We start from the raw sequence: 25252 nt of genomic DNA, 5'->3' as shown, positions 1-25252 counted from the left end.
TAAGAGTGGTATGACAAGTGGTAGAGAACCTGCCTTGCAAGTATGAGGCCTAGAATTAAAATCCCAGTGTGGCCAAAAGAAAAGGTTAACTTGTTTCTGTTGCTTCTGTACTTAAACTTCCGAGAAAGTAGCCTTTTTTACTAAACTACCACATAAATTTCTCCTGTTTCATTTTTAGGATCAAGTATTCTAATAGTATCAAGGAAATGGTGGTTCTCTTTGCCACAACAATTTATAGAATTGGACTGAAAGTGCCTCCTGATGAAATGGATCCTCGAGTTCCTGTGATGACCTGGAGCACATGTGCTTTCACTATTCAAGCAATTGGTAAGGCCTAGAAGAAAATGGCTTGGGCATTTCACTAAAACAGAATTAACATTCATTGACCAAAAAGTATATCATTTTTCTCCTAATATCCCAGAAGGCTTTGAGCTGTTTGAGCTTTGGTAATTTTTTTCTATAGGTCACTTTTAGCCAACTATCATAGTGATCATATGCAGCATAAGTTAAAGATAGCTTAAAGGGATAACTCAAGCATGTAACAGTCAAAAGTGGTCGATTAGCTGAAAGTGGTGACAAATACCTGTAATTCCTGAGAGTAGAGGACAGATGGCAAGTTTTAGATCAGTGCAGCTAAAAGTTAGCAAGACCATATCTCAAAAACAAAATAAAGCAGGGAGGCAAGCACTGGTGGTTCTCACTTGCAAACTTGGCTACTCAGGATTGAGAGACCCATAAAAATTCCTATTTACTTATAGAAAATAATACAGTATTCATTGTTAAGGATGAGTTAATAGATAGGTAACAGGTACCAATTACTTGATCACGTATAAGAAAAATATGCGAAAATGTATAACCTTTCAAAGGATAAATATGTAGATTCACAAATTAATGTGTTTTATTAAAAAATGAGATCTTTTAATATACTCATAATGCTGCATGTACTTCATAACTAGTGTTAATATATTTTCATGATTTTATTAAAGTAAATAATTTCTTTGAAAAAAACAACAAAAACAAAATCAGCCCAGGAAGATAAAAAAGCTGGACTGAAGACATGGCTCTAGTGGTAGACAGCCAATCATGAGAAAACAACACAAATGCATTGGAGTCCCTAAGGTCAAGCCCCAGTACTGCCAAAATAGGGAAGGAAGAAAGAAATGAATGAACGAATTAACGAAGGAAGGAAAGAAGGAAAGACAGCTCAAGTGGAAAACACTTGCCTAGCCTAGCATGTATAAGGCCCTGGGTTAATTCTTGGTACCAAAAAAAAAAAACTTTTTTAATGGCTGATTTATAACTTTATACAATCAAGAATATGGTAAACAGGTCTGAAGTGAAGTTTTCTGCCAAATTCTTCACCTTCTTGGAAGTAGAAAAGTAGAAAAGTGAAGTATTAAGAATCACTTAGATTTTAAATTAACACATTTGTTCCTTATAATTAAAAAGTACAATACCATAGAGGAGTTTTAAGGACTAAGAGTTTTCCTAACAAATGGACTTGGAAAGTAGACAGGAGTAGCTATACTCTTACCTGATAAGTCTTCAGCCTACTTCTGGTGTAATCCCAGCTGTAATCCTAACTACTCAGGAGGCTGAGATCTGAGGATCACAGCTTGACCCAGCTTAGGAAGGAATGTTTATGAGACTGTTATCTATAATTAAGCACGAAAAAAGCAGTAAGTGGAAGTGTAGCTCAAATGGACGAGTACCAGCCTTGAGCAGAAGAGTTCAAGGACAGTGCCCAGGCTCTGAGTTCAAGTCCCGGGTTCACCAAATAGAAAAAAGAATCTTCAATGGGTGAGAATATTGAAAGGGGTGATACCGATCAAGACCCAGGGTATTCATAAACTGCTTTGTTGAATGGCAGCTACTTTGTACAACTACTTTTACAGACAATAAAAATTATAGAAAGTCTTCAAAATTACTCAGAAGGCACAAAGATTTATATTTACAAAGAAAATAGTTCATCAAGAGGCGATAACAATTGTTAACATACATGTACCACACATAGGTATATCTGATTACATTAAATAAACAGTACTAGCCTTAGAGTCACAGACAGACTCCAACATAATAATGGTGTGAGACTTCAGTGCTTCATTCCCACCAACAGATAGGTCCTCCAGACAGCTAACCAAAGAAACTTCAGCATTAAGAGACCCTGTAGACCAAATGGAATTAATTAGCAGACATTTGTGTTTATGTGTGTATACACATATGCATATCAGACTGTTTGAAAAAGGCAGTGGGGAGGAAGGGAAATTCAGTGAACATAATTGAAGGGATGAACTTTTCTGCAGTACACTGTATGAATCCATAGAACTTATGGATTTATTTATTTACTGTGATGCACCTTTGTACTATTAATGTATGTTAACAAAGAAAAAAATACTTGAAAAAACCTAAAAAATGTTTTAACTTCAGAGAATTTTGGATTAGGAATATTCAACCAGTATTTTATACTTTGCTACCTTTGGAAAGACTAACATCTCCTTATATTTAGGTGCTGAGAACATAAAATCCTTGTTTTGTTATAAAGTAAATGACCCACTCAATAGAAATATACCGAATCTTTTCATAGGTAATTTTGTAATCTTGTAATAATTAGATTCTTTTCAATTAGTATAGTTCCATATTGTGTGTGTTATAGTGTTTTTTTTTTCCATTCTGCAAACATAATGTTCTGCTTTTCATCTTTTTAATAGACAGGTAAAATTGAATTGGATATAATATGATGTTGTTTTTTTTTTTTTTTCTTTTTTTCTTGTTGGTTGTGGTGTTTGAACTCTGGGCCTGGTCACTGTCCCTGAGCTCTTCAGCTCAAGATGAGCGCTCTACCACTTGAGCCACAGCACCACTTCTGGTTTTCTGGTGGTTCATTGGAAATAAGAGTTTCATAGACTTTCCTGCCCAGGATGGCTTCAAACCACGATCCTCAGATTTCAGCCTCCTGAGTAGCTAGGATTATAGGCATGAGCCACTGGCACCTGGCTAATATGATGTTTTAAAGAGTAGTATATACTATAGAAAGATTAAGCCAAGCTAATTATCAAATATGTTTACTCAGTTGTTTTTGTGGTGAGATAATGTTTATTTGTAGTATATAATCAGCTAACTTCTCTCTCTCTTATGAGAACGGTAAAGAATATAACAGATATATTGGCACAAGATGTAGTTGAAGAGTCAAAGCATCATTTATTTTGGACTGTTTAAAGATAGAAAAAGAATGGAATATAATACTACAATCCCAGCACTTGGAAGCAGCAGCAGAAAGATTATCAATTTGAGGCAGACTGGGTTAGTGAATTCATGACCAGTCTGAGCTACATAGTGAGAAATTGTCTCAAAAAAAAAAGGCAGTATTCTGGATTTATTGCTTTTGTGTTTTCCTTTTTTTTTTTTTTTTAAAGAAAACCTATTGGGAGATGAAGGAAAACCTCTGTTTGGAGCACTTCAAAATAGGCAGGTATGTATATTCCAACAGAGTTGATATAGGCTGTAGTTTTGTGAGATATTTAAAATATTAAAATAAATAACCAGAGTTAACAGTTTTGAAAATGTTTACTCTTTTTCCTGTGAAGAATAGTGGAATTCTGTGGGAGGAGAAAGGAACTATTTCAATATTATAGGAAAATGAATGATCACTGTAACGTACTTTAGTCAACTTTCTGTAGTTAAATGATTACATAGGTTCCAGGTAATAACCTCATTATTCTCCCACTCCTTTGCGAATTGTCACATCTAAAACTTGGAATCCCCTATATTTTTCTCTCCTCATTAATGTTATACCATCATGTAACATCATGTATCATTGACAAGGCTGGCTTAGTTCTAAACAGATCATCATAACTGAGTTTGAGAATAAAACATAAAACTCAAAATAAAACCCAAAAGAGTGTATCCTAGTAGCACTCTGAAAAGAAAATGGGCACAGTAGATTTATTAGACTATTCCACTGTCGTTCCCCTCTTCTATCCTGACAGGTGGCATGTGAAACTCAGAATCCACCAGGTGTACTTACTTCCCTCTAGTTCTGTCGTTTGGGAAGCAGAAGATGTGTTGAGTGGCCCAGTGGTTTTCTTAACTATCATTTTAGAATTTCTAGAAATACATTTGTATAAGCCTCAATAGAATTCATAAATTGGCTAGACATTTAAGAAATTGCCTCTAAAAATGAGGTGTTAAGGGAATTAAAAATATCACAGCTGGGGGCTGGGAAGATGGCTCAGTGGTAGAGTGCTTGCCTTGCATGCCTGAGGCCCTGGGTTCGATCCCTCAGCACCACATAAATAAAAAGAAAAAAGCCGGAGGTGGCTCTGTGGCTCAAGTGGTAGAGCGCTAGCCTTGAGCTGAAGAGCTGAGGGACAGCGCCCAGGCCTAGAGTTCAGCCCCACGACCGGACCCCCCCCCCCAAAAAAAATCACAGCTTTAATATTTGTCATGTGAAAATCTGTTAAAAATTTAGTAAGACCACAAACTTGATAGGTATTAAGAATATTGCAGCTAAGCCGGGCGCTGGTGGCTCACGCCTGTAATCCTAGCTACTCAGGAGGCTGAGATCTGAGGATCGCGGTTCAAAGCCAGCCCGGGCAGGAGAAACCGTGAGACTCCTATCTCCAATAAACCACCAGAAAAACCGGAAGTGGCGCTGTAGCTCAAGTGGTAGAGCGCTCGCCTTGAGCTGAAGAGCTGAGGGACAGCGCCCAGGCCCAGAGTTCAAGCCCCACGACCGACAAAAAAAAAAAAAAAAAAAAAAGAATATTGCAGCTAGACTATAAAGTGTATATTGAGTTTGTAACTGTGATAGAATTGGTTTTGCCCTGTCATCTTTCCTTAGCATTCTGTCTACCCCTCTCTTACATTCTAGCACAATGGTCTGAAAGCATTGATGCAGTTTGCAGTTGCACAGAGGACTACCTGTTCTCAGGTCCTGATACAGAAACATCTGGTTCGCCTACTGTCAGGTAGAATCTTCTCTTAATAAATGTGACATTATTTGGGCATTCTTTCCTACTTCATTTCTATTGGTGTATTTCATTAGGAAACAACACACTGCTCTAATTTTGAACACCCCCTAAAGAAATCTCACTGCCTGCAGTAGGTTTACAAAAATATGTAAGTAGGCCAGGTGCTGGTGGCTCCTGCCTATAATCCTAGTTCCTCAGGAGGCTGAGAGCTGAGGATCCTGGTTTAAAGCCAGCCCAGGCAGGAAAGTCTGTGAGGGCCTTATCTCTAATAAATTACTCAGAATAGGCCAGAAGTGGCATTGTGGCTCAAGTAGTAGAGTGTTAGTTTTGAGCAGAAAAAGCTCAAGGATAGTGCCTAGGCCCTGAGTTCAAACCTCAGGACCTAGGTGGTGGGGTGGGGTAGTAAACAAACTGCATAGCTACTCCTGAATATTTGCAGTGTTACTTTAAAGATCAGGTATTTTTCAAATACTTTCATCCTACTTAGGAAATTGAATTAATACCCATAGTGACTAACATCCATGTCTGCTTAGAAAAGTGATAAACGACTTGATTTTAAAATGTTTAATTTTGGTAGTGACCCAAAGCCATGTACAACAATAATTTTATTTCAGCAAGTCAATAAAATAATAGAAATGCTAAGTATGGGACTCTTAGAACTCAGGTTAATATGGTTTTCTGTTTGTTCTTTTTTTTTTTTTTTTGCTTTTCTATGTCAATAATGGGGCTTGAACTCAGGGCCTCTAGCTTTCACTTAGCTTTTTCACTAAAGGCTAATAGTACTCTACTACTTGGGTCATGGCTTCATTTCTGTCTTTTTGCTATTTAATTGGAATAAGAGTGTCTTAGATTTGTTTTCCTGGGCTCACTTCAATCCTTGATCCTTAGATTTCTGCCTCTTGAATAGCTAGTCTTGAGCCACCAGCGCCTGGCTTTTTTTTAAAGAGACAGATATTATATATCATAGAACATTTAGTGCAATTAGTGGAGAAAAAGTGATAGAGGGAACTTTTATAAAAGAAACTGTCCTAACTTACTCAGTATTTAGGGGTAAAAGAGCTACGAATTATTGAAAGCAGGGCCTCATGCATAAAATAAGCTTATACTCTTCCCATACTACACCTTCAGCCAACAAATATTTCTTGGGCAATCTCTAGTTTATTTTGTAGTTCATTTACCTTTTTTTGTTTTGTTTTGTTTTGGTTGGTTGGTCATGGAGCTTGAACTCTGGGCTTGGGCACTGTCCCTGCCACTCTACCGCTTGAGCCACAGTGCCACTTCCTGTCTTGGAGTGGTTTTTATTGGAGAGAAGATTCTCATAGACTTTCCTGCCCAAGCTGGCTTTGAACCTTGATCCTTTGATCTCAGCCTCCTGAGTAGCTAGGATTACAGGCGTGAGCCACTGGTGCCGGGCTTCATTTACCTTTTCCTCTGAGATCTTATCTTCCAGCCTTTAAATTGTATCTAAGCCTTTCTAATATCCTTTCATAAATTCAATTTATCTTTTATGATAGTTCTCAGATCTTAAAGGTATGTTGTACTAATTTCTAAATTTTATCTTCTAGCTTGCATTTTATTTAATTACATTGCTGTCTTTCTGACTGAATTGTATTTTGTTTTAGTTATTCTTCCAAACCTAAAATCAGAAGAAACACCATGCCTTTTGTCTATAGATCTGTTTCATGTTTTGGTAAGTGTTTAGTAAAATTTTTTTGAAAGCCACTAAATTGATATGTTTAAGTTTTCCTCATTCAAAGTCATGCTTTCTATTCAAGGTAATAACTTATTGATGTTCAACCTGTGAAGTTTAGCCTTTACTCATTCTGTTTATGAACAGGTATAGATTGGACTAAGATCATCAAGATAGCATTAAAAATAAAGTAACACTTGTTTTTAAGCTTACAATTGGTTCTAAGTTTGTTATATTTATTTATATTTTTATTTTATATATATATATATATATCTATGTATAGATATATATAGGAAACTTTCCTAGCAATCTTATGCTTCTTTCCCACCCCATTTTCTTGCCTTGTTTATATTATAGATAGTGAATGACATCATTATTTAGTAATAGGGACCAGGCTATAGATGTATCTAGGCTTCTCTATAACACCTGTGGACAGGCGACAGATGTTCTCATCCTGTACAGATCTTACCTCTTTAAACCAACTTCTCTGAAGAAAGCCATTGCTCATTGTCTAGGCCTCTACTGGGTTGTTATCTGGGGGTGTTTGAACAGAATACTGGTAACTAGGCCCTGTCCCTAGAGATTCTGATTTGTTTGGAGGCCTGAGTTGAGGCCTGTGTGACCATGTCACTCATTGTAAGAGCTCTCCAATGATTGTAATGTTCAATCTTCCAAACCACATGTTGAAAACCACTACCTAGATCTAGCGTACTTACTAAGTAAAGGATTAACCTATTTTCTGATGATTATGTGCCAAGATATTCTGTTGAATGCCTAGGAAAAATATGGTAGCAATGAAAGGAACCACAAATGCAGTACAGTATCTGGTGCCTTTTCTACTTAGTCATGATAATAACTTGTGTAGTCTTTCATTGTTGTCCCTGTTGATGTCCATTTTTCTCTCATAGGTAGGTACTGTGTTAGCATTCCCGTCCTTGTACTGGGATGACACTGTTGATCTGCAGCCTTCATCAATTAGTTCTTCCTATAACCACCTTTATCTCTTCCATTTGATCACCATGGCACACATGCTTCAGATACTTCTTACAATGGATACAGGTAAAGCTCCTGTGTGGGTATTGACTGGAAATAACATCTGCCCCTGCTTTATTGGCAGAATAAGGTGTATGATTAATCATAATAGGTATTTCTGAGCGTGTCTTCTATTGAATGATTATTCATTTTCTTCTTTACAAATTCCATTTAAACTGGGAAAGCTAGACTTAAGTTGAGAAAACAATAACTAGCTGAAGCTACTGGTTGTCTCATTTGTAACTGCTCTGTAGATATGTAGGGAAGCCATTTAGATCCACTTTTCCCATTTAAAAAAATCCTTATTCTCCGTTTCTCCTGACCTGAGTTGAAAAGTTCAACTCTTCATTAAGCTTGTACAAGGAACCATTTTCTATTCTTCTAACCAAAATAACAGTACTTTTGTCTTCTAGTATTCATCACAGACTGGCTTATTTTATCATTACTTGTTTTTTATTTTATTGTGCCACTCCTCTCCTTGCCACCCCTCTCTGCTCTTCCTTCCTTGATGTAAATTTCCTTGTGATAAGAAACAATCAAATTTCAGAAATTTCCCTAAGTCCAGGTCTGAGTATCACTAAGTAATAAGGAATGCTAAAAATTCCAATATCTACAGGAGGAAGATAGATAAAGTGATGATATTAACTAAAATACAACAATTACATATGCATCCACCCTTTGATCCATCACTTCTGCTTCTATCCCAGCCAAGTATGTTGGCACATGTCTGTAGAACCAGCTATAGGCTGGGTAGGATGCTGGACTGAAGGATCATTTGAGTCCAGGAGTTCAGGACCAGTCTGGAATGAACAAGATTTACTGATATATAATGCTCTGCAGGGTATACTCTAGTAAGTGGGAAAAGCAGCATGCAGAAGAGTGGGTGTAACATAGTGCCTTTGTGTTTGTTTGTTTTGTTTTGTTTTTGTTTTTTGTTGGTCATGGGGCTTAAACTCTGGACCTGGGCTTTTCAGCTCAAGGCGAGTGCTCTACCACTTGAGCCACAGCGCCACTTCCTTGTTAGATGTCTTATATGTATATATGATTGTATATGTTCATATTTACTTAAATGATTGCTGCTAGGGTAATAAGATAAAGATACAGGCAGTGAAACAGAGACTCCAGTGAATGTCCTTTTAAAATGTGGCTTGAGTTTTAAAGCCCTAAAAGTGTTAAGTTAGCTAAAAAACTTGAATGGAGGGAATCTAAATTAAATTTATTACGCATTTCATGAAAATGATGACTTCACCTTATTTAAGGTCATGAAACTAGTTTATAAGGTGCAACAATGGTGGATGCGTGTACTCTTAGTCCAGTTCTCATTTGGAAAATGAAAAGACTAGCATCTAAGATAACATAAAATCTCTGAGTTATTTATTATTATTTATTATTATTTTATTTATTTATTTTTGTGTTGGTCATGGGGCCTGAACTCGGCCTGGGCACTGTCCCTCAGCTCTTCAGCTCCAGGCTAGCATTCTACCACTTCAGCCACAGCACCACTTCTGGCTTTTTCTGCTTATGTGGTGCTGAAGAATGGAACCCAGGGCTTCATGCATGCAAGGCAAGCACTCTACCACTAAGCCACCTTCCCAGCCCCATCTCAGAGTTATTTTAATTGTAACCTTTCAAAAGAATTAATGCTTAAGCAAAAGTGTTTTAAAGCAATAGAGCAGTAGCATACAGCAGCAATGCTGTAACCATGCCTCATAGAAAACATCAAGGGAGGCATTTTATCTGCATTTTAATGTAATAAAACTAAAGTTGAGCAAACTTAAGTGACTTAATCAGAGTCTTAAGGTGAGGGGCAGAGTTGGTTATTATCAGCATAGAGGTGTGATTTGTAGATTTGATAATGAATCCCTGAATTCAGCTTGTAGGATTTCTTTTTCAGGCCTCCCTCTGGCCCCAGTTGAAGAAGACAGTGAAGAGGCTCATTCTGCATCCTCTTTCCTTGCAGAAGTTTCACAATACACAAATGGGTGAGTAACTGTTCATTAGTCCAGTCTGCATTAGTATTGACCTAATAATTCCACATCTTTGTTCAATTGAATGGCAATATAGCTTTTTTTTTTTGGTCGGTTGTAGGGCTTGAACTCTGGGCATGGGCGCTGTCCCTCAGCTCTTCAACTCAAGGCAAGCGCTCTACCACTTGAGCTACAGCTCCACTTCCGGTTTTCTGGTGGTTTATTGGAGATAGGAGTCTCACAGTCTTTCCTGCCCGGGCTGGCTTTGAACTGTGATCCTCAGATCTCAGCCTCCTGAGTAGCTAGGATTACAGGCGTGAGCCACCAGTGCCCGGCTGGCAATATAGCTTTTGAACCTTTTTGTTTCTAAAAAATTAGTTAAAATTTTTCTGCCCAAGCTGGCTTCAGACTGTGATCCTCAGATCTCAGCTTTTGAGTAGCTACAGGCCCAGTGGCTCAGCACCAGCACCTGGCTATTTTAATTTTAAATGTTTAAAATTTTGGTGGTTGGTAAATTGTGTAAATACTAACTACAGTGGATATGCTTAACATCTAGAGGTTTATCTGATAACTGTTCTGTTCTTTTCTGGAATACTGTCTCCTAGCTGCGTTGGGTGTAGTACTCCTGGCTGGTATTTGTGGGTCGCATTGAAGAATGGCATCACTCCTTACCTTCGCTGCGCCGCGCTCTTCTTCCACTACTTACTTGGGGTAACTCCGCCTGAAGAACTGCTTACCAGTAAGTCGCAGTTGCACATGCAGACTTCTTATTCTCATCTTTAATCTCAAAAATGCAAGATTAGAGCAGCCAGAATTATTTCTCTGCTCTATCCATCATCCATCTTCACTCTAGACTTACGTGTTCTGCCCTGGTGAATGTGAAAAGTGAAGTCCAAAACCAGATTAGCCTTATCAGCAAATGCTGCTCTTGGCATGTATAATTTATGTGCCTACATTTATAAAATGCTGAAATGAAGAATATAAGTGATACGTTGGACAGTACAGACATTAGTGGTCTTTAGGAAGGAGCACTATTTGGCTGGGAGAAAGACTTAGATATTCTGTTATTTGAATTTTGATCATAAAGCTACATTAAATAATGCAATTACTAGTAGAAAAGGCCTGTTAGAATCAAATGAGACTATGGATATTTAAGCACCAGGATAATTGTCATCTTCATATACTTGCCTCTAAATTTAGACCAAAGTAAAAAGGCTTCTTTGTGGATTTCTGTGGGTAAAAGTCAGATTTTGGAACAGTCACCAAAACTATAAGTAGATTCTTCTTTTTGTCTTTTGAGAATAAACTAATCAGTCACCTTTACTGGCTTTCAGCTTCTCTATCTTGAACTCAGTTCAGTAAAATATTTGACCAAACTCTTGCCAGTATAAATATGTTGTATGTACACACACACACAGACACACACACACACACACACACACACACAGACACACACACACCCACACACACACACACACACACACGATCTAGTATGAACTCAGTTCAGTAAAATATTTGACCAAACTCTTGCCAGTATAAATATGTTGTATGTACACACATACACACACACGATCTAGTAGTCCACAGTAAAGAAAGTCCCTACATTGGGAGGGGACTAAATATAAAGATAAATATGTATTATATAATGTAAAATTATAAAAAATATTGCAAAGAAAAATAAAGCTGGTCATGGGACTAGAGACTGTGGGGGCCAGAGTGCGCCCTGCAGTAGGTAGCCATGGAAAGTTTCCCCTAGAGAGATACTGAAGAAAGAGCTGCATGGATAGGATGAAGATGAAGAGAATTCCTAAGCAGATGGAAAAATAAACACATAGAGTTTGCGTGGCATAGTCAGAGACACCCAAAACATGAGTATGACTGGAAACCTAATGAGCATGGTTTGAGAGGAGAGTAGTAGTTTTCAGAGGCAGCTAAGGTCTAGATCCTGGATGGCATAGTTTTTTGAGTGGGATGTGAAGAGCTGTGATAGAGTGCTTGTCTGCCATGTATGAGGCCAGAGCTTTGTCCCCAGTACCACCCACAAGATGTGTACAAGTACATGTGTGCACACGCATACTCACACCTCATGCCTATAACCTTAGCTACTCAGGATATGGAGATCTGAGGATGACAGTTCAAAGCTAGCCCAGGTAGGAAAGTCTGTAAGACTCTTATCTCTGACTCATCATCAAAATGCTGGGAGTGGAGCTGTGATTCAAGTGGTAGCATTAGCGATGAGCAAATAAGCTCAGGGACAGTACCCAGGACCTGAGTTCAAGCCCCAAAACACAAAAACAAAACAACTAAAAGGACTTAATTTGTAAAAGGATCATTTGGCTATTTGCCCACTGTTACACAGAATATAAAATATACTCTATTGTAGAAAAATGAGCATAAAGTGACACTCTTTGAATATTGACTAGAGAAAAATAATGTATTTATTATATTTTTTCATTTTCTTGCAGATTCTGCAGAAGGAGAGTACAGTGCATTATGTAGCTATCTATCTTTACCTACAAATTTGTTCCTGCTTTTCCAGGAATATTGGGATACTGTAAAACCTTTGCTTCAGAGGTACTATAGGGATAATAATGTCATTGTTGGGTTACTATGTAATTTAAAATTTTTATTTTCATTTTTGATTTATTGACACATTTATGAGGCAAAAATCTCACTACGTAGCCTAGGCTGTCCTCAAATTCACAATCCTGCCACACAGTCTCCCAAATGCCCAGTGTGAAAATACAAAGTATAATTATTTGCTTAGCTTTGAGATTGATTAGCATTGATAGAAGGGGTGGCAAAAGCACAGGCAATTCCTATTTCGTAGACTTGAGTAGGAATAAGACTAGCATGTAAGCAGATGGAATTTCTGCTTGTACCTTGATGGCTACTATGTATTTATTTCATTCATCTTCTCCACAACTGGTGTTTCATTCCGGGATAGTGGCTGGCTATTGCTAGCAAATAGAAAATCACAATCAAATTCAGAATCAAAGGAACCCAAATTACAACTGTTTCCAAAACAGATACACATCTCACTGAGTAGCACACATCTCAAGAGGCTGACAGAGGAGATAAAGAAAACCATTTGTTAGATCAAAGATGTAGCACTTAAATTTTCTCTTTCTTTCTTTCATTCATTCTTTCTTTTTTCTCTTTCTTTCTTTCTTTCTTTCTTTGTCGGTCATGGGGCTTGAACCCTGGGCTTGGACTCTGTCCCTCAGCTCTTCAGCTCAAGGCGAGCACTCTACCGCTTGAGCTACAGTGCCACTTCCGAGTTTCTGGTGGTTTATTGGAGATAAGAGTTTCATGGACTTTCCTGCTTGGGCTGGCTTTGAACCTCGATCCTCAGATCTCAGCCTCCTGAGTAGCTAGGATTACAGGCATGAGCCACCGGCACCTGGCTGTAGCACTTAAATTTTCTAGAACTATGTCTCTTTTCAGAAAAACTTTCTACCCCATATGACCTGCACCTCCAGTGGGGGCAAGGGAAGGGGGATCATGTGACATGTCTCCATTCTTTTTGTTTTTGGTCAGTCGTAGGACTTGAACTCTGGGCCTGAGTGCTGTCTGGCTTTCTTTGGTTTATTGGAGATAAGAGTCTCACAGAAGCCCAGCACCGGTGGCTCATGCCTGTAATCCTCGCTACTCAGGAGGCTGAGATCTGAGGAAGCCAGCCTAAGCAGGAAACTCCGTGATACTCTTATCTCCAATAAACCACTAGAAAACCGGAAGTGGCACTGTGGCTCAAGTGGTAGAGCGCTCGCCTTGAGCTGAAGAGCACAGGGACAGGGCCCAAGCCCAGAGTACAACTCCCATGACCGACCAAAAAAAAAAGAGTCTCATAGACTTTTCTGCTCAGGCTGGCTTTGAACTGTGATCCTCAGATCTCAGCCTCCTCACCTGAGTAGCTAGGATTATAGGCATGAGCCACTGGTCCCTAGCCTATTGTTGTATTTTCATATATGCAGACAAACTACTTTGACTATATTCATCCTCATTCACCCCTGTTCACATTCCCTTCATGTTTTCAGCAGTCTTCAGGATGGAACTCAGAGCCAGGGTGCCTGCTAAGCAAGTGTTCTACCACTAAGCAAACCCCAGATCTCATCACTTTTATTACTACTTCCTAATATTAAATTCTTGTTTACATACTTACTTAGAATGATTACTGTCTTTCTAGTTAAACCTTAATTAACAAAACCTTTTTTTAGGACTAAAATAGAAAAAAGAAAGGGAAGAATGTAAGAAAAGAGACAAGAATAAGATAAAATAACCATAGAAGGGGGAATATGGAAAAAGAAAGGACTACAAAATTGGAGAAAATGGCTCCTAGATGAATTTCGTGCTTCACTCTTGATAATCCATTTGCCTTCTCTCTTGGTTCTGCACACAGGTGGTGCGCTGATCCTATCTTACTCAACAGTTTACAGCAGAAAAGCACTGTGGTCAGGTTGGTTTTACTCCCTTCCACCCCGCCCCCCTCCATAAAATGTGTGCTAAAGTAGTTGGTTGGTTTGTTGGGCATGTTGTCTAGTCCACCTTCTTTATTTTCACTTGGTTCTTTGTTTCCTGTTTATCTGTTATCTTTGCCTAAATCAGATTCTTCCTATGTAGTGATTTTTTTTTTTGTTGGAGCATCCTTTCTTTCCCTCTGAGTTGTCAGAGGCCCCTCTTGAGAAGACCTTGCTTAAGCTACTGCACACCTATCAGAAGGCAAATGATGGTATCAGGGAGCTGCAAAAGGCACTGGGTTTTAGTATTTCTATAAACTACTTTTTTTCTTGGAGAATAATAATAGGAATAGAACTGCTTCCTCATTCTGCTTATATGCTTACAACTAGCCAAAAGAACTTTTTTTTTTAGCCTTCTTAACTTCCTATGTTTTGACTTTCTGAATCAACCCTTTCCACAATTTAAATGTCACCTTCATGAAGCCTGCTCTCTTTCTTTTGTAATGTATGTGTGCATTTATAGTATGTGTGCATGTACACATGTAATCATTCTGTCTCATTTCAAAAGTTATCCTCTTGATGGATGACAATGTTGTCAGACAGCTTGTATTCATATACTGTTTTGTAGAATGGGAACTTAAAGATAATAATAAGTGTTTTTTAAAAAGTTATGCTTTTAACCACTCTGTTTGGTTACCTTCCTAGACAGTCTATAATCTAACTAGAAAAAACTTAGTATTAGCAAACAGTGGGACTTGAGTGGGAAGAAAGCCATCTGAGGGAAGATGCAAGCTGAGAAGCTTGAAATTAGTCTATTCAGCTATGGAGCTTACTCTTAATTGCTTACTCTTAATCCTTTTGTTATTTTGAAGATATTCTTCCTATTGTCACCTATTTTAGTTTTAGTCTTGTTTCTTATAAAGCTGTCTTTTCAATTACATTTGTAGGTACCCTAGAAAAAGAAACAGTTTGATAGAGCTTCCTGATGACTACAGCTGCCTCCTAAATCAAGCTTCTCATTTCAGGTAAAACCTCTGCGCGCGCGCGCGCGCGCGCGTGTGTGTGTGCGTGTGTGTGTGCGTGTGTGTGTGCGTGTGTGTGTGTGTGTGTGTGTGTGTGTGTGTGTGTGTGTGTGTCTGTGTGTGTGTGTCTGTGTGTCTGTGTGTGTCTGTGTGTGTTTCTGTGTGTGTGTCTGTGTGTGTGTCTGTGTGTCTGTGTCTGTGTGTGTGTGAGTTCATCTTCATTACTACTAACTTGGCTTTTCAAAAAGCAAACACTGAGCGTTGAGCATCCTTCCTTGTGGTAATGTCAGTCTTTTAATTGAAGTGAAATTTACATAACACACAATTTGTTATGATTAAGTATTCATTACAGTAGCTTTTAGTATATTTATAAAGTTGAACAGTGAAGAGTCTCTGGAATGATGTTTCTCTGACTGGTTTCAAATAAAAATGAAGACAGATTCTCTGCTCTTTTAGAGTGAATCATCTCAGCTGTTGGATTATCACTGCTTGTTATTTTTGTTTCCCATTGACAGTAGTGTGGCTTACAGTCTTCTCCTTTCTAGGCAGATTTTCTGCCTTTTAAGCCTTACTCAGAGCCCTTTATGATTTAGCTTATTTTTCAGATAGGGTCTCTCATGTTTTCCACCCTGGACCATTCTCAGACTAAATTCTTTCTCTCTCAAGTTGTTGGGATTATAAGTATGTTACACCAGTTCTACCTGTTACCTTCTTGAATTTTTTGCCCAGGCTGACCTCAGACTAGGGTCCTATGTCTGCTGACCTCAGACTAAGGTCCTATGTCTGCTGCCAAGCAGCTGGAATAAGTGTACTTCACTCAATATTTTTTTCGTCTGTAGGATAGCTAGTGACTTAGACTCAGATATCCTGCCTTAAAGATGAAACATTTGAGCTGTACATTTAAATGACTATATATTCTGGAGTAGTCCCTGGAGATGAAAAGCAGCTCCCTCATCTATAGGAGAATGCTATGTACAGAGTCATAGCGTGTAGTACCTCTGCTCCTATATAAATAATGGCAGTTTTCTCATTTTGCCTGAGAAAATGCATCTCAGAATAAATTATCAAAGCTCTCTTAGAGATTCTTCTGATGTTCTTCAACGCAGACTCTAAGGTAAATCACTTGATCTCCTATCTTTTTGCTTTCATATAAATCTTATTTCTCATTGTGTGTAGATAGAGATAGGAGGAGCATGAGATTTCTTTTAAAGACAACAGTATCTCTTTCAGAAAATATAGCAAGGCTCCAACATACCACTATGCAAAATTGTCAGATCTCAAATTTTTTTTTTTTTAAGTTTTTGTTTTGTGCCAGTTCTGGAGCTTGAACTCAGAGCCTGGGTACTGTCTCTGAATCTTGAGTGTCACAGATTTTCTTGCCTATGCTGGTTCTGGCTCATGATCTTCAGTTCTCAGCCTCCTGAGTAGCTAGAAGTACAGGTGTGAGCCATCAGCTCTTGGCTACAAATGGTTTAAGTGAGTAATCTCTTCCACTTTTTCCCTTCCTAAGACTTGCTATGATTCTCAGCTAGAAGGGTACATTAACTCAAAGGCCACAGTTTCTCATTTCTTTTTTTTCTTTTCTTTTGGCCGGTTGTGGCCCTTGGACCCAGGGCCTAGGTACTGTCCTTGAGCTTTTTCAATCAAGGCTCTACCACTTTGAGCCACCACTTCTGGTTTTCTGGTGGTTAATTGGAGATAAGAGTCTCACAGACTTTTCCTGCCCAGACTGGCTTGGAACCACGATCCTCAGGTCTCAGCCTCTTGAGTAGCTAGGATTATAGGTGAGAGCCACTGGTGCCTGGCCATAATGTAATTTTTTTAAAAAGCACTCCAGCCAAGTGCCAATAGTTTATGCCTGTAATCTTAGCCGATATCTAAGGATTGAAGTTCAAAGCTAGCTTGGGGCAAATTGGAGAGAGTCTTATTTTCAATTCACCTCCAAAAGCTGGAAGTGGAACTGTGACTCAAGTGCTAGAGCGCCAACTTTGAGTAGAAAGAGCTAAGGGTGAGTGTGAAATCTTCAAGCTCCATAACCAGCACAGAAAAAAAAAAATTCATGCTTATAAGCTTGACTAAGCTAGTAGAGGGAGGCATTTGACTCATGTTAAATGAAATAAATCTCATTTTCAAGACAGACATAATCATGAGATTAAGTTTTTGTAAACTGTAAGTCCCTTTACAGGAAGTATTAAAGAGGAATAAACTAATTAAATGTACCCTTATGTTTTAAGAGCTTCCCTTGGTGGAAAGGACCAATGATGGAAAGCATCCTTCACTCTTAAGTACTTGGTACTTTTTTTTTTTTCCTCCACATTAAATGTTCCTTTCCCTTTTGAGGTGTCCACGGTCTGCGGATGATGAACGAAAGCATCCGGTTCTCTGTCTTTTCTGTGGGACCATCCTGTGCTCTCAGAACATTTGCTGCCAAGAAATTGTGAATGGGGAAGAGGTTGGAGCTTGCATTTTTCATGCACTTCACTGTGGAGCAGGAGTCTGCATTTTCTTGAAGTAAGTACTGAGTGATCTGGAAATTTACAAAAACAAACCACAGAATATGGATCCTATCTAGAGGCTGTTATAATGAGTTTGTTGTAAGAAGTAATTGATCAGAAGTTAGAGTATAAACCTATTCTTATTAAATTGCACTTGAGGAACATTACAAAAAAAGTAATCAAATGTAGTTGGATTCTGCTCATATTCCCACTATTTGTAGAAATTTTTACATGGCTAGACTTTGTGGTAATGACTTTGGTATTGTATAATATTCAGAGATAATTAAAGAATTTTTAGTCTTAAAATGTATGTTTAACTAGTTTATGTAAATAGTTATTTTTGCTTGTCCTTCATTTCTTGTATTAACTCAGCTTTTCAACAAGTCTTTCAACAAGATTGACAGTGAAACAGTTAAGTCGTATTTATTAAAGAACAGTCAAGGATTCTTGAGAGAGAAAAAATTCAAATGGACATGTATATTCTACTTTTCTTTCCACTCTGTCCATGTAATGCAACTTTATGGGTTGTTGTATTTGTAAACATAAGCCTAAATATCTTACTATGAAATATATTGTCATTGCTCAAAGCATCTTTTGAACGAAGAGGAAAGAATACATAGAAGCCAAACTAAATCCCCATTTCCTTCTGCATATTTCTCTGTAGTACTTACCCACTCTTCTTAGTGTCTTCAAGGTACCCGGCAGTGGTTCTTTTCAATCTGTGTGGTTAGAGGGTAGCTTTCACCAGAAGAGCCTGTGTGCCTGCATCCCTGCTCATCCTTGTGATTGACATGTGGGTTTCAGAGTAGAGGATGTAGTTCTGTTCTTCCATGAAACCAACTCCCTCCCTCTAGTTTGGAAATTAGAAAACCGAACATGAACAAACAAGCACCATCCATTGTTTTTCACAGAATCTGTGGCTCAATTAGAACAACTCCTGTCAGTGTGTTCAACCAGTATTAATGATCCCATTTCTTTTCCTATCACTTAAAAAGTTGTATTTATATTTAGATGAAACACAATTTATTCTTCTAATATTATCCTAATAGTAAATTCCTAACCGATGTTGGCCATGTCTTCTTTCTGAACTTTGCTATTCTTTGCAGGTACTTTATAAGGTTTTGTTTGTTTGTTCTTCAGAATCAGAGAGTGCAGAGTGGTCCTGGTTGAAGGTAAAGCCCGAGGCTGTGCCTATCCAGCTCCTTATTTGGATGAATATGGAGAAACAGACCCTGGGCTAAAGTAAGATTTTCTTTTCATCGGAAAGTTTTGATCAGTCCTCCTGTATCTTGCTCTTTTATTTTAGTCATACCATTGTATGGGGATGGTAACATTTCTTAAACACAAAGGTTAATAGTTAATAAAATCTAATAGAGGGGCTGGGAAGGTGGCTCAGTGGTAGAGCGCTTGCCTTGCATGCATGAGGCCCTGGGTTCGATTCCTAAGCACCACATAAGCAAAAAGAAAAAAGCCGGAAGTGGCGCTGTGGCTCAAGTGGTAGAGCGCTAGCCTTGAGCTGAAGAGCTGAGGGACAGTGCCCAGGCCCAGAGTTCAGGCATACGACCAGACCCAAAAAAAATAAATAAAATCTAATAGAGATGGCTTTTAAATAGGTTAAAAATTAAAAATATTAATGTGGTGCCATCCTAAATGGCTAATTTTCAGTAACTTTGTGCCTTTCCAAAATTTGGAAGTATTTTTTCTCTTCATTTTTGAAAAGCATCTTTTTTTTCCCTTTCTTTTTGTCGATCGTAGGGCTTGAACTCTGGGCTTGGGCACTATCCCTCAGCTCTTCAGCTCAAGGAGAGTGCTCTACCACTTGAGCCACAGTGCCACTTCCAGTTTACTAGTGGTTTATTGGAGAAGAGAGTCTCACGGAGTTTTCTGCCTGGGCTGCCTTTGAACCACGATCCTCAGATTTCAGCCTCCTGAGTAGCTAGGATTACAGGCATGAGCCACTGGCGCCCGGCTTTGAAAAGCATCTTAATGATTAAATGTCTTATTTTTTTAAGTCAGCCTTTCTTCAGAATCATTTAGAATGTGTGGCACTGATACATGAAAAAAGAACATTCAGTCTCCAGTGAGGGACTTTGTTTCAGAGCAGGTATTTATTGTTCCCATTACAATATCTGAAGATATATCAGCTTTCCTTCTTTTTGAGCATTAGATCCTGACATTGTCTGTGTCCTTCCCTGGTAATAGGAACTGGAGTCCTTCTCTTGGCTTATTCTATTGAAGTACGACCACTAACAATGGTCCCAAAAGATTAAGAAGCCAAGCATGGTAGTATACACCTGTTACACCAGTACTCCAGATACTGAAGCAGGAGAATAATGAGTTCAAGGCCAACCTGGGTACATAGTGAGACATATTTAAAACATTGCTCAGAATGAATAGGCTCACTAGATGGGGTTGAGATCTATTCAATCATATAGAGATTGGTTTTTATTGTGACAACATTTGACTTGTCTTTAGATTTAGGGAGAAAGATCTTTGGGAGCTAAAAGTAGTTAATAATTATACAACCATCTAAAATACTTGAATACCAATAGTCAAACTTCAGTTATTAGCTACTACACAGTGTTACAAACTATGGAAGTTACCATTAAAGTATAATTTTGGGTTTTTTTTGTCCAGTTGCGGGGCCTGAACTCTGGGTCTGGGTGCTGCCCCTCAGCTCTTCAGCTCAAGGCTAGTGCTATACCATTTGAGCCACAGTGCCACTTCCGGTTTTTTTTTTTGCTTATGTGGTGCTGAGGAATTGAACCCAGGGCCTCATGCATGCAAGGCAAGCACTCTACCACTGAGCCACCTTCCCAGCCCAGTATAATTGTTTTATTTAAATACTTATTAAGCCAGGTACAGTGAGACATCCATATTCACAGACTACTCAGATCACTTGTCCTTAGGAGTTTGAAGCCAGCCTGGGCAGAATAGGAAAAACCCCATTTCAAAAACTAGATAAGGAAAAAACGCGTTATGCAACTAGTAAGTCCATTGTATCCTAAGGGCCAAATATTTCTGAGTTGTAAAATAGTTACTGGTAAGTGTTATGCCTGAGACCTAACTTCTATACAAAGACTATACAAAGAGGCTGTATAAATTGTTGGAGACCAGAAAGCCATTCAGGCTAACCACTCAGAAAAGAATACAACCCCACTTCAGGTTATAAACTTCACTGGCCATTTAAATGAGGTCTATATGTCTGTGGTGTGCTCAGCCCCATTTCCTGAATTGTCAAGGAGTAAACTTCTGCTTCATTAAGTCATTTATTGAGTTTTTTGTGGATAATGGTAAAGAGATACACTTTTTAACCCCTCTCCCAGTGATTCCTCACAACTCCAGGAACATCTCAAGTGTGCATATACTAAGTTAGTCAATAAAGATGTAACCATCATTTGATTCAAACTGACATGTTGGATTTTTCCCCCCCCAAAGGAGGGGCAATCCCCTTCATTTATCTCGTGAGCGATATCGGAAGCTCCATCTGGTCTGGCAGCAACACTGCATTATAGAAGAGATTGCCAGGAGTCAGGAAACGAACCAGATGTTATTTGGATTCAACTGGCAGTTGCTGTGAGCGCCAATTCTGCCTCAAGACAATCACGAATGACAACAGTAATAAAGACAAATTTTAAATTATGGAGAACTTTCTGAGGGCTGGGGAATTATTGGAGGGTCTTTTGCTCCATGTCCAGATTCACGTACGTCAATAAAATATTCCTTAATGGAGTATCACTTTCAATTAGCAAACATACATTTCAAGGGAAAAAAGGACAGATTAATGCTTAATGTTCTAGAACACTAAAGAAATAAGTTTTCACCCCAAGCTATTATTTCCAAAAAATTATTCTCCTTAATCTGTCCTAATATATTTCATTCCATCCACCTGATAAATGAAGTCACAGCTAAGAATTGTGGACATTTTATATGTTGGTTAACTCAACACAATTTTGTATTTGGTATTTTCCTGAGCATAGTTCAGCTAGCATTGGATCACTGATGATTCTGATGTTATGGTCTTCTTTGCAGCTAAAGGGGAATTGCAGAAACCATGAACTACTTTTCAATTTTGAAAGATGCATAAAAGTAAACGTAATTCACTTTTAAGGAAGTATCAGTAAAGCATCACCTACTGCTTTAGCCAGAAATTGATCTAAATATCTTTATGGGAAGATTGTTAATTCTGTGGTGTGAGAGTTTTTTTCCCACTTTGGACCTCAAAAAATAACATATTCATCTTTCATTCCTGATGGCACAAAGACTATATAATCCTCCCCTGTATCTACAAATGACTTTGTTGAGTTTCAAGTTGTATTTTCAATTTCTAAAAGCAAGTATCTAAAGTGAGATCTCTCTTTGACTTTCAGAAACCTGTACCCATTCTGATATGAACTACTTATAGAATAAGAAATTTTCCCCAAATTTTCCCCAATTAGTAGAACATTACTGTAAATTGTATGGCACCAATTCTGCAACCTTCTATGTCTTTGTGTAAACTTTTCATAAACTCCAATTTTATGACTACTATAAACAACCAAAAAAGCCATGTGATCAGTAGTCTATGTCCAGTTACCTTGCTGTGGTTGAACCATTTTGTTTATAAATAGTAGTGCTCTCCTGAGTCTATGACTTCTTGGTTCTTGATTTTGACTTTTTGTATCAAGACATGTGTCATAAAATACCAGACAAAAGAAAAACTGGACCCCTCCTTTTTAGCTTCCAATGTCTTGGGTAATGTTAAAAGAGTTTGAAAGATACAAAGACTGCCCCTTTCTTTGTCCTTCGCTGCTATTGTCACATATATGTGTATATGTTTTCCTACCCACTTGTATTCAGCAAAGTTAAGCAAGTATCAATGTCTAACTAAGTGATCAGTGATGTACATTTGGGGCTAGATTGTTTTATGTGAAAAGTGAGTTTTACAGTAAGGGATTGGCATAAGCAGACATCAGAATCACAATTATGGTTTTCTACTTGGATAATTATGACTCAAAGGCAAGAATCAGGAAACAGATACAACTCAAGTGAACAACTTGTAAGGAGATTAACAAGTGATAATCAGAAATTGTCACATTTCAGGTGGGAATGTGGCTTAGTGGTAGAGTGCTTGCCTAGCATGCATGAAGCCCTGGGTTCGATTCCTCAGTAACACATAAACAGAAAAAGCCAGAAGTGGTGCTGTGGCTCAAGTGGTAGAGTACTAGCCTTGAGCAAAAGCAGCTCAGGGACAGTGCCCAGGCCCTGAGTTCAAGCCCCAGGACTGGCAAAAAAAAAAGTCACATTTGCCATTATGATTAAATAATTTGAATATTTCACTTTCTTATATAATGCATATGGATTTTTTTGAAGTCTGGGTTATAGCAGGCAACAGAAATCTACCCTAATTAACCAGCCTTCCTTTGGCAAGGATTAGCTGATTTTCTCTGTAATGTTTTTATGGTCAACACATTAATCTGTAAAGTTGCCAGAAGGGCTGTCTGGCATGGCTAGCCAACCTTTACTGCCAAAGAACCCATTTCCTAGTGAGTTCTGCTTGTTGAGATTGTAATTTCTGCACTGTAGCTGAATGAATTCCTCAGTGCTACCCTCAGCCCTACAGAGTTCTAATTATATTCAGATGTCCTAATAGTTTCCCTTCATCATTGCAAATAATTTAATTTTTGTCTATGAAGTTTACTTACAAACAAGCAACCAAGTCACTTTATTTTCTTCAGTACGTGAAGGAACTGGTTCAGCAGAATGTCTCCATAGCTGTGCTTTTCTAATGTTTGGTGAGGGGCTGGCAAGAATTTTAATGACACAGTAAAGAAAAAAATATCTATATAACTAATTTATTATGTTGGTGTATTGGCTGTGAGTTTACCTTTAGTGGTCGTTTGTCATTTCATAACAACTATGCATTTTGGTTCACTGTGATGATGATTGATATTTAGTGACTGCAACACGTTTATACCACTGATTCAAATTCCATTCATGATGAAGTTATACAAATAATGCATATATTGATATCTTTTATTGCAAAAATGTAAATTTAAAACTTGTATAATGTTCTTGTGCTTTTTGAAATAAAATATCTTATATGTGTATATTTAAAAAGATAAAAGGGACTTCTCATGTTTGGGGATTTGGGTTTGAAGTATAAAAATCTGTATCTAGAAAAAAGCTTTCTAGTTAATTATTTTTGTCAACATAGCACATCTTTTAAATGCCAGAGATTTTTAGGGTAAGTGTATCTCCAAACTTCATGATCTTAAATTTCATCAGTAAATTATTTTTGAGCATGAGTACCAAATGTATGGATATATACATATACATGTGTATATGTATATATATGTATAGTTTTTATTTTCATGTAGTGCTATATTCACACATTGAGTACATTTTAAAACATAGGCTGAAACAGATGGTCAAAGATTTAACCCAGCATATACTAGAATCATGCTCTCTAACATGAAAATAAAAGATTCTCAAGGCTGGAAGAGAAAAGAAACTACACATAAGAGTGTCATAATTAGCTTGACAGCGCACTTCCCAGCAGAAGCCTTATAAACCAAGAAAAATTGGCATGAGATTTTTCACAGAACCGAAGAAACTAATTTTTCATGAATACTGTATCTAGCAGAGCTAGCCTTGAGAAATAAGGAGAGAAAATGAAGGAGAAAGAAATTCCCTAACAAACAAAAGCTAGCAGAACTTATCTGCACTAGACCTATCCTATAAGAAATACTAGAGGGGCTGGGAAGGTGGCTCAGTGGTAGAGCGTTTGCGTTGCATGTCTGAAGCCCTGGATTTGATTCCTCAGCACCACATAGGCAAAAAAGACGTAAGTGGCGCTGTGGCTCAACTGGTAGAGCTCTAGTCTTGAGCTGTAGAGCTGAGGGACAGCGCCTAGGCCCAGAGTTCAGGCCCCACAACTGACCAAATAAAAGAAAAAAAAAATGCTAAGGAGTGTTGTCAAACAGAAAGGCATTAGCAAATGAGCTATCTGTTCAGGGTAGACCACTTGCCTAACATGCACAAGATCCTGGATTAGTTCCAAGCACCAAAGAGGACAATGGGAGAGTGAAAGGAAAGGAAGAGAAAAAAGTGTTAATAATTAGGAAGAAAACAAGCCCCAGTGGCTCCTACCCATAATCCTAGCTACTCAGAAAGCTGAGAGCTAAGGATTGAGGTTTGAAGCCAGCCTGTGCAGAAAAGTGTGAGACCTCTCCAATTCACTACTAAAAAAGCGAGTAGAGCTGTGGTTTAGTGGTTGAGCACCATTCCTGTGGAAAAGCTGAAAGAAGATCGCCTGAAAGAAACACATCAGAGGTGTGAAACTCGCTGGGGTAAGAGGAACTATACAAATTCAGAATATTCCACTATATTGTAAATATGTTGCATTAACCAATTCTTTATTATAAGATTAGAAAATAAATACAAAAATAAATTAAAAGTAATCACTATAGTGCTGGCACCGGTGGCTCACGCCTGTAGTCCTAGCTACTCAGGAGGCTGAGATCTGAGGATCATGGTTCAGAGCAACCCCAGGCAGGAAAAGTCCATGACACTTCATCTCCAGTTAACCACCAGAAAACTGGAAGTGGGGCTGTGGCTCAAGTGGTAGAGCGCTAGCC

At 38.3% G+C, this 25252-nt stretch overlaps 1 protein-coding gene across 1 annotated transcript in view; it reads left to right on the top strand.

Moving 5' to 3' along the window:
- The window catches only part of Ubr1 (ubiquitin protein ligase E3 component n-recognin 1), a 97514-nt gene extending 74713 nt beyond the window's left edge, over positions 1–22801 (top strand). The window contains exons 35-47 of the mRNA XM_070005914.1: positions 179–327; positions 3414–3469; positions 4871–4967; positions 6593–6660; positions 7569–7719; positions 9587–9674; positions 10265–10398; positions 12125–12233; positions 14059–14115; positions 15064–15141; positions 17479–17649; positions 18774–18875; positions 21072–22801. Coding sequence (XP_069862015.1) covers positions 179–327; positions 3414–3469; positions 4871–4967; positions 6593–6660; positions 7569–7719; positions 9587–9674; positions 10265–10398; positions 12125–12233; positions 14059–14115; positions 15064–15141; positions 17479–17649; positions 18774–18875; positions 21072–21213 — 1402 coding nt within the window. The 3' untranslated portion in view covers positions 21214–22801. The remainder of the gene's footprint in view (positions 1–178; positions 328–3413; positions 3470–4870; positions 4968–6592; positions 6661–7568; positions 7720–9586; positions 9675–10264; positions 10399–12124; positions 12234–14058; positions 14116–15063; positions 15142–17478; positions 17650–18773; positions 18876–21071) is intronic.
- Positions 22802–25252: the final 2451 nt, after the last annotated feature.

This window comes from Dipodomys merriami, unplaced genomic scaffold (genome assembly GCF_024711535.1).
Source record: "Dipodomys merriami isolate MVZ:Mamm:240054 unplaced genomic scaffold, mDipMer1.0.p SCAF_69, whole genome shotgun sequence".
NCBI lineage: Eukaryota > Metazoa > Chordata > Mammalia > Rodentia > Heteromyidae > Dipodomys > Dipodomys merriami.
This window is presented reverse-complemented; position numbering and strand designations above follow the sequence as displayed.